Here is a 9458-nt window from a genome sequence, read left to right on the forward strand (position 1 = left end):
GGTAAGATTGTCGCATTAAATAAAATCCTGGTTTTCGTTAATTTTCAAAATATTTTATTCTATTGATACACGGTAAGGGGCGAAAAGCGTTTCGTCCGAGTTAGGGTGGCTTCGTTTCTAACATATCAGGGTAGGCCAGTTTACTTGACGTGGGTGTCGGCTTTCACACGACAGAAACGGTACCAAATCCCCTCTGGAAAGATACCCAAAATTGATTATCTTGATATGGTAAATCAGATATGGAAGAACCTCCTTAGGTTGAAATGCCAGATGGTAAAGGAAGAATATTATATTTGGGTACAGCCTCCTTTTGGTCAGAGTGTTGATCAGTATCTCCTGATTGTTGATTGACCAGTGAGTTCTATAGCACTTCCGGTGGGAAAGTTTTCTTACTGACTTACGTAATTATACGTATCATACGGTACATTACTCCTAACGGACCAACTAATACACAACATATCTTAAATGCGAAGCTCCGATCGTAAGAAGTTAGTAAAACTTCTGTACTTCTGTACTGCTTCCTAGGCGAACCTCATTCGAAGATCACACTCTGTTTCGGCCATACAAGACTCTTAAAAGCCAGACTTCCAGACTGTCCAGAATGTTCATCTTGGTTTTCAAATACTTTAAAAAGGACAATCATCATTCATTTCTCAACATCTTTGCGCTCGAGAAAACACTTGCAATTCTTCGTAAAATATAAGAAAATATATGTATATATATTCTTTATGCTGTACAGGCACACTTGCCATAATCAGTATAGTACACACTAACAGAATACTGTAGCGCCGTTATATGAGACCGTTATTTATACAACAGACAACACACATTTACACGTTCTTAACCACAAAACAATCAGGAACATCAGAAGCACGCCATGGGTCCTCACTTACTATCCGGTTGCCGTTCAGCACTATCCTACGTTGTGGCGGCCCTATCGCTGGTATCGGGTAGCAGTCCTTGCGTTGCCGCCAGAATATCACTGTTTTGTTGAAGCATTTTCTTCACCTCTTTGATTTGGTTGTACATGTGCTGGTGGGAGAGAAAGAAAAAAGCGTGGTGAGGTCTGTTTGGTTGCCTGCTGAGGTATGATGTTCTTACCATGAAACATATCATTTTATGCTGATTCTGGCGTGCCGTTAGTCCTTTCTCGGTACCATCCATATCCCCCACGATCGGGATAGTCGTCGTTGCGGTGGATGTTGTGCTCGGTATAGATTTCCCTGCGATCGTCTTCGATACTTCACCGTCCGTGCTGATCTCTTCCTTCAAATCTTCTCGGTGCTGTTTCAGCTGTTCGCGCAAATCGTACAGCGCGTCCACGTACGCACCGACATCCTTCATGAGGAACTGCGTTTGCAGGAAGATTGTTTGCGCTTTCTTGTACCAGTCGGCCAAACATTCCGCTTCCTGCTCAACTGCCTGCCGGACACCATCGTTTAGTAGCGTTTTGAGCCGTTTGCCCGTTTCCGCTATCTTCACCTTCTCCAGCACGTGGAACTGTTCGTCGTTGTAGGTGAGGGAGCGTGTGGCGCGATCGCGCAACATATGTTGCCAAGAATCGCGAAGCCGATCGACGAGCGATTTGGCTTTCTCGCTATCCCGGTTTTTGTTCGGCGTGCGTAACGCACGGTAACCGGAGTTCCATTCGCGCACGAGCGATTCCTCTTTAACGAAGCGCCCGTACAACTGCTGAATCGGTTCCGAAACTCGTTGAAAGTCGGACTTTTGCTTTTCGTAGCTGGCGTGTATGTTTGCACCGAATTTTTGGTATGTTTCGTGCTGTTTAGAAATAGGAGCAAAAGGTGTAAATTTTAAAGTGATTCCAGACCGACAGCTGAGATGCAAATAATTACATTGGAGGCTGCTACTTCAAACATCTTAGCAAGTTCAGAGATCAATCCTTCTATATCCTCCAAATGACGGGTTCGTCTAAAAACAGAAACGGATATATAAAGACGAATAGATGTGATTCTCCAAAAGAAAACAAGCTTCTCTTCTACCGCGAACCTACTTAAGTAACTTGACCAGGAAACCGGCCAAAAAGCCGGAAAATTGATGCACCGATTTGTTCATCAGTGTATCGAGCAGGGACATGCTTTCCACCCGCCGTTTACACTCGTGTCCCACACTGCAGGCCACCTTCGCCAGGCTGGCATCGTTCTCCACCGAAATGCCGTTCGGGAATGTAGGGAATTTGGGCAGGTCCCATTCAGTCGGTAAAATTACGTTATAATTCTCGATGTTGAATAGCATCACGGGATTGCTAGCTTCGGTGGGTGGATATCCACGTGCTAAAAAAAAAACAAAATGGAACGTCATTAGAACTGAATACGAATAAGGAGAAAGAAACCCTCGCAAATGTACCGCTCGTGTTGGCATCCACCTTCGTAGCGAACAGCTCATTATCTAGCAGCAGTAATTGTGATGCTTGCGGTACATCTGTCTGGGCAAGAATGTGCTCCCGTAAGTGCACAAGCGTTTGTTCCGGTTCTAGGTACACCTCGATCGAGGTGGCCCGATTCACATAGAACATGTGCAGCACCGTTTTGTTGAGAATGTTTTGTACCTCGAGGAAAAACTTATCAAACGACCACATCCGACCTTGGCTTTCCTCGAGCAGACCGGCCATTAGCGGGGTCACGAGTTGCTTCAGGCCTTCCTTTAGCTGACAGTGAGCTGGAAGATGTTTGGACCATTCGATCGGACCATTCTCGCTGGTTTGCGTGCCAGATATGACGCCCGGGGCTTTCTTGGTCGTGATGTGATACATCGTTTCCTTGTTCTTGCGGCCACCGTACGGACGGAAGGGAAGGTTGCCCGTCGCTACATGATACAATGTAACACCAATGGACCACAGATCCACATTCGCCGTGAAGCTACGGTTAATTGACTTCCGAAGTACGGCACGCTCGTACATATCCGGATGAAGATACTCCTCCGTACCGTACAGTGAGGCGAACTGTTGATTCTCGCCCAACTCTCGGGCAGCACCGAAATCCGTCAGCTTGTACACGGTCTGTCCATCCTCGGAGATGTACTTCATGATGTTGCCCGGTTTTAAATCGCGATGGACCAGATTGTTGTCGCGCAGATGTTTCATCCCGGCAGACAGGTGTTCCAGCACGAGGAGGAATTCTTTCTGCGGCAAACCGTACGTGTTTTCCGGATCGTCCAGTATGTTAAACAAACTGCCACCCGTACACAGCTCCATTACGATCACCTTGCCGCGGCCTTCCTGATCATCCTCAATGTCGAGCAGTTTCACAATGTTATTATGGTTAACCTTCCGCAGTACCTCGAACTCACGCATCTGCACATCCTGCGGGCGCATATGGCTGAGTTGGTTGAACGTTTTTACCGCCACCGGTTCACCATTGTGCTTGTTAACGCCCTGGAAGACGGCCCCAGTGGAACCCTTGCCCAGTACACTGGTCGTGCACCAGACGTAGTTCATCGATCCACGTAGGAACGAGTTCATGTTGGCCCTTGACGATGGCTGACGACGAAGCGCAAAAAACGGGCTCTACCTTTATTTCTCTGGTGTTACCACAGTCACACACAACGTACAACGTTCGCTGCAGTTATTTACGATATCCAGGATCGTATAGTGGGCTTGATGTTATGTCGGGAGGAATTGCATCAACGAGAACGGGAACGCACATTGAATTTTCATACAGAGTTGCACTTTCATAAAAATTAGTAAGCAATCATTACTCCACACACCAACAATGATCATCAATGTTATTCTTTTATCAGCACTTGACATTCCACCCCAAGATACGTAGAGACAGTTGGGATATGGAAGCGTTTACGGTGCATCTCCACTTTCATACAGTGCTTGCTATGAGACGAGCAAATGTTTAATTTATGCACCCTCATTCCGCAATATTTCTAATACAAAGGAAATTGGAATAAATGAAAGAGTCACACTACCACTCACACCTTGAGAAGTTTCCATGAAAATTGTGTTATAGGGCCGCAATGTTAGACAGTACAGACAACGTAGAATTGACATTTTACATTCAATACTTTCTTTCTTACGAGGCATAAAAACAAGAATAAACGACGAACTATATTGACATAATTTATTATTCACACTACCAATTTTAGGGATTTCCTTTCAGGGTGCATTATTAATGGCTTTTCTTCCGGTTCACTCAGTGATAACCTCTGCGAAAGATAAAAGGAATAAAAAAGTATTCAGTAAGTTACTACTCCAAGAACAACGCTTAAAGTATTTGAACAAACTCATCCAAATTTAGTAAAAGAAATCAAATTTCGAAGGTTGTTAAAATTAAGTTTAAATCCAACATGATACCACACGTTGTGTTAGTTATCAAGCAATGCAAAAACACTCGGAAACACTCCAAACAGAGAGTTCAAAGAGAAAACTTACGACATATAAACAATACTACCACTGGGTAGATAACTTATTTTTCATCTGTAAAATAATAAAGACATGATAGAAATAATTCATGATACTGTATGCAGACATGGTGTGTTGGTTCGGTAAGCACTGTAAATAGGACGATGCCGATTCCTTGCGGACCCGCACGTGTATGGGTGATGCAATAACTGTTTGCTTGCTGGGGTTAATTCTAAAGGGGAATTACCCGTTCGTTTTGTCCCGATTAAGCTAATCCTTTGCAGTCATCGCGAATGCATTCTCATAGCATCTGACGATGTGTTTACTTACTTTCCGGTTTGCCACCCTGCCATTTGGTGAATTTGATGTGCGAATCATCCCGTCGGGCGGCCTGCACTCTCAGATCCGGCTTCAGTGCCTTTCGCAGCAAACGTGCAGCGATGTTTGAGTAGTTGATGTAGCTGAAAATCCCCCATAAAGATCGTACGTTAGCTAGGTTAGGTGCAAACTCGCTGCTGCCTTATTAGCTGCTTACTTTAGTCCGGCAGTTCTCCATGCAGCCATTTTGGTGCGTTCAATCTGTGATCACTGGCAGGCGATTGCTTTTGTAAGGATCTGCTGATCGCTGTATTTCGTCCTGGCGGATGGCGTAGTGTAGGTGCAAAGAATAGTAAAATTATTTGGCAATATGTTCTACGTAACTTATCTTACCTCGGCTCTCTGCTGCAATTTGCTCGCAACAACAGCAAAACAAACAAGTGTCAGGCATTCCACAAGAAAAGAAATGAAGCGTTTGTACTGTCAAAACGATACAAACGCTTCGTTTTTACCGTGTTCCGTTTGACACATAGCGCAGAAAACAACAAAGCAACGGGGATCAGTGAAATAGCTGGAAGATTAAGTTAATGTTGCGATAAAAAGTATTTCGTTAGTTTAAGTTCCCGCCCTTGTGCATTACTATTCGCCGGTAAAGGATATACATAAAGCGTGTTAGTGAATGCAAGCGTCCTGAATTCCACCAACACTTCCATTCCTGCGGAACGAGAGCATCCAGCTGTTCTTTATCGTGTTTATCGCTACGTTGTTACCCAATCTTGACGCACAGTGCCAACTGTTCCCGTTCCGCCTTTTGCACCAATTGCCTAAAAAGTGGCTCAATTCGTTTCTTCAAGCACCTTTGTTCGGCACGGGAGGCTGACGTCAGTGCGGTTCTCGTCGCCAAGGCGACGCACTGCAAGAGGGTGACTGATACACTGGGTATTGATGGTGCTGATTGGCCACCACACAACAAGGGTGTTACACATGTGTACAGATATCTCATTCCGCCCGTGAGAGCGTACGCACCGCGAGAAAAAAACGACATTCCAAGCGTGAAATTTTCACCGATGGCACCGACTGGGTTGGACGGAACAGCGGTCGTGGGGAAAACGAGTGCGATAAGCCAGTAATAGTAGCAGTGTATTCCCTCGCTTCGTACAGCATAACTCCGCGGTTTCATTCAATCCAATTAGTGTGACGCAAAGAGTCGTCTTTTGGTGTTGTTCGGAAGGGTAGATAGCGGGCCGTGGGTGTGACATACCGCCGTTGCAAAAAGAATAAAAAAACACCAACCTAATAAACAGTAGAACCGTCTGGTTTCGGCTGCTTCCATGATAGGGTGTTCGTTGGTAAACAAACCAAACATACGTTTAGTAATACGCTCAACGGTAACAGACGGACACGCACACCCATAAACGCGCCCGTAAGATGGAACACCACGGGACGGATTTTCATCGAAGTTCTAATTCGCTCGATTCCGATTCGAAGTCCAGTTCACTCAATTCCAAGCACGGAATGGACACAATTGTAAGTATCGGAAAGCCGTATCAAGATTACCTTACAACAAAAGTTAACAAGAAAACGATCCGTTTTAGGTCGCGAACGAGAATGGCTTTACGTATTTGTCCGGTGAGAACATGCAGGATCGGAAGAGCGACGTTTCGTACATCTGTCCCTACAGTGGGCCTGCAATCGGTACGCTCACCATCACCAACTATCGCTTGCACTTTCGATCGCAGCCCGCCTCCGACAAGGATCCGGTGATCGTTGTCGATTGCCCACTGGGTGCGGTCAGCCGCATCGAGAAGGTGGGTGGTGCAAGTTCGCGGGGCGAAAATTCGTACGGCATTGACATTTTCTGCAAAGATATGCGTAACCTGCGGTTCGCACACAAACAGGAAAATCATTCCCGGCGTACCGTGTTCGAGAAGCTGCAGCTATACGCGTTCCCGCGCGCCAACGATGGCCAGCTGTTTGCGTTTAACTATCGCGAAAAGTTTGCCGAGGATGGGTGGACGGTGTACGAGCCGGTGGCCGAATTGCGTCGGATGGGTGTGAATAGTGCGAACAACGATACGTGGCGCATTACGCGCATCAACGAGGGGTACGAAATATGTGACAGCTATCCGTCGGTTTGGGCCGTGCCGAAGACGGCAAAGGACGATCTGCTGAAGCAGGTGGCAGCGTTTCGGTCGCGCAACCGGTTACCGGTACTGTGCTGGATACATCCAAAGTCGTTGGCGACTATTACGCGCTGCTCGCAACCACTGGTCGGTGTGGGTGGCAAGCGGAGTGAAGCGGATGAAACGTACATCAATCTCATCATGGAGGCGAACGCCCAGTCGGACAAGCTGTCGATCATCGATGCGCGTCCGAGCGCGAATGCGATCGCGAACAAGGCGAAGGGCGGCGGTTACGAGTCGGAAGATGCGTACAAGAACGTGGAGTTGACATTTTTGGACATTCACAACATACACGTGATGAGGGAAAGTTTGCGAAAGCTGAAGGAAATTTGCTTCCCGGCCAACGATGACCACAAGTGGCTGTCGGCGGTGGAAAGTACGCTGTGGTTAAAGCACATCAAGTGCATTCTGGGCGGTGCCGTGCGGATTGTCGACCGGGTGAGTTACGCTGCGCTGTGTGATGTATTACCATAAATGACAGTCTGGGTCAAGCAGACCTAGCGGACATGTGATGATAAATGAGATGATAAACAGTGCTTCCCCGTTCACTGAGTGGAGACGTATTGCTGGAATATGAATCATAACTGTGAGTGTTTCTCCTATTCTTACACTTGTCTTAGATCGAAAATATGCGAATGTCGGTGGTGGTACACTGTTCGGACGGATGGGATCGTACGTCACAGTTGACGGCATTATCAATGCTGCTGCTCGATCCATACTATCGAACGCTCAAAGGCTTTCAGGTGCTGATCGAGAAAGAATGGCTTAGCTTCGGACATAAGTTCGAACAGGTGAGTAATTGTAGCGTGAGTTGCTACAGCTATTGCAAATAATTACCCAGGTTTTTTTAATCGATTTCTTATCTCAACCCTCACCATTTAGCGTATCGGGCACGGTGACAATCATCATTCGGATGCGGACCGATCGCCGGTGTTCCTACAGTTCATCGATTGTGTGTGGCAGATATCGAAACAGTTCCCGCACGCACTAGAGTTCAACGAATATTTTCTAATCACGATCCTCGATCATCTGTACTCGTGTCGATTTGGAACCTTCCTGTACAACACCGAGCGAGAACGGGCTGCAAATGGTGCGTTTTGAGGTTGAATAGAGCGGCAAGAAGGTTCCATCTTTATTTAACCATTTTCCCCACCTTCTAGATCTGAAAAATCGTACCGTCGCGCTGTGGTCGTTTATCAACTCGTCGCACGAGGAATACCGTAACCCGCTGTTCGGTGGATTAAGCAACTATCTCAGCACGATGCCGGTGCAGACGGTACTGCGGCCGGTCGTTAGCATGCGGCACATCCGCCTCTGGAAGGGCCTGTACTGCCGGTGGAACCCAAGCATGCGGCAACAGGATCCGATCTATCAGCGTACCCGTGAACTGCTGGCACTGCAGGCAGAACTGATGAAACAGCTGGAGGATTGTCGAACGGAACGTGTTCTCAATTAGGGGTGTGCCGTGGCAAGCAGGTTGTGGAAGACGTTGGACGACACTAGTGTGCTTTAAGAAGTTGCAATCCACATGCCGTTTCCTCCGTGTTTGCTTTTGCGAGGGTCACAACATGCGCGATTGGAAGTAGTATTTGGCGAACAAAAACAGGCGAAAGAAATTTAACAGGCGGTATTTTTTGTTATTATAAGCAATTCTAATGATTGAAAACGATAAGTTGATTAGGATCAAAATTTACTAAAAAAAACACACACACCCAATGTATTTGTTTCGTGGTAACATTGTTTAAGCAATACTGTATTATTAATAAAAAAATACGAAAGTGTCTATAATAATGCGATACATTTCTGTCTTTCGTATTTTCACTATGGCACTGTTCCTTGCAGCAGGTGTATCCGTCCTACCAAACTATTACCACGTGGATTTCCCTAAAACGTTCATAATTGTACTGCATATGGAGAACGGCGTTACAGCTGGTCGATTGCCGCCCATCCACATATACTAAGAATAGGAATAGGAGAATAACTGTTGCAAGGATCTTCCTCTGAAACAGGTCGAAAAATACTGCATCAATCTTCAGGTCATCATGAAAAAAAAAACATATCGTAAAAGAGGCATTTTTAAGTCTTAAAATTCTGTAGCCATTAATGTTCCTGGTATTGGATTAAAACTAGGTAAAGACTTCGGATACTTTAAAGGTACAGTGTGTTAACACAGTTTTTCATGATGTTCCTTGCTTCGTCTATCTACAATTCTAGGTTCTCTGCCATCCGGGTGAGATGTTAGTAATTTTATGTTTATGTCTTTAGAGTAACAGGTGTTTCTGAAGTTCTTGGAAACTTCCTACCACTCTAAACATCTGCCGCGAGGAACGAATCTGGGACTATATAAAATTTATACAGTTACAGTTACTCATATACGCCGCGGAGACATGGATTTTGTCCAACACTGCCGAACCCGCCTGGCCACAATCGAGGGGAAGATGCTCAGAAGGATTGTTGTCCCTCTTATGTGTGGAAGGACAATGGAGGAGCCGCTACAATGACGAGCTCTACAAGCTGTACGGTGAACTACTGTCTTATAGCGGGTTAGACACGTCAGTTAGAGCTCGTCATGTCATGAGAATGACACC

At 46.0% G+C, this 9458-nt stretch overlaps 3 protein-coding genes across 5 annotated transcripts; 1 reads left to right on the plus strand and 2 right to left on the minus strand.

Moving 5' to 3' along the window:
- Nucleotides 1-708: 708 nt before the first annotated feature.
- On the minus strand, nt 709-3669 carry LOC128301821 (serine/threonine-protein kinase TBK1). Its single transcript, XM_053038454.1, has 5 exons — nt 2368-3669; nt 2015-2294; nt 1857-1932; nt 1102-1782; nt 709-1032 (listed from the first exon to the last, which is right to left on the minus strand). Exons 1-5 carry the CDS (start codon nt 3479-3481, stop codon nt 919-921), a joined length of 2265 nt encoding a protein of 754 aa, XP_052894414.1. The 5' UTR covers nt 3482-3669; the 3' UTR covers nt 709-918.
- Nucleotides 3670-4075: 406 nt separating this feature from the next.
- LOC128300446 (protein stunted-like) lies at nt 4076-5155 on the minus strand. Of its 3 annotated transcripts, XM_053036502.1 has the most exons (5): nt 5081-5154; nt 4905-5006; nt 4700-4830; nt 4400-4444; nt 4076-4173 (listed from the first exon to the last, which is right to left on the minus strand). In XM_053036502.1, the coding sequence occupies exons 2-4, from the start codon at nt 4931-4933 to the stop codon at nt 4434-4436; spliced, it is 171 nt and encodes a 56-aa protein (XP_052892462.1). In that variant the 5' UTR covers nt 4934-5006; nt 5081-5154; the 3' UTR covers nt 4076-4173; nt 4400-4433. The 3 variants fall into 3 exon arrangements, with proteins under 3 accessions (XP_052892462.1, XP_052892461.1, XP_052892463.1); XM_053036501.1 differs by lacking the exon at nt 4400-4444; XM_053036503.1 differs by lacking the exons at nt 4076-4173; nt 4400-4444 and having other exon boundaries at nt 4692-4830; nt 5081-5155.
- LOC128300445 (myotubularin-related protein 2) lies at nt 4995-8668 on the plus strand. The gene is made up of 5 exons (XM_053036500.1): nt 4995-6214; nt 6283-7308; nt 7491-7661; nt 7753-7960; nt 8031-8668. The coding sequence occupies exons 1-5, from the start codon at nt 6116-6118 to the stop codon at nt 8324-8326; spliced, it is 1800 nt and encodes a 599-aa protein (XP_052892460.1). The 5' UTR covers nt 4995-6115; the 3' UTR covers nt 8327-8668.
- The last annotated feature ends 790 nt before the right edge of the window (nt 8669-9458 follow it).

The sequence above is a fragment of the Anopheles moucheti genome, chromosome 3 (genome assembly GCF_943734755.1).
Source record: "Anopheles moucheti chromosome 3, idAnoMoucSN_F20_07, whole genome shotgun sequence".
NCBI classification, from domain to species: Eukaryota; Metazoa; Arthropoda; class Insecta; order Diptera; family Culicidae; genus Anopheles; species Anopheles moucheti.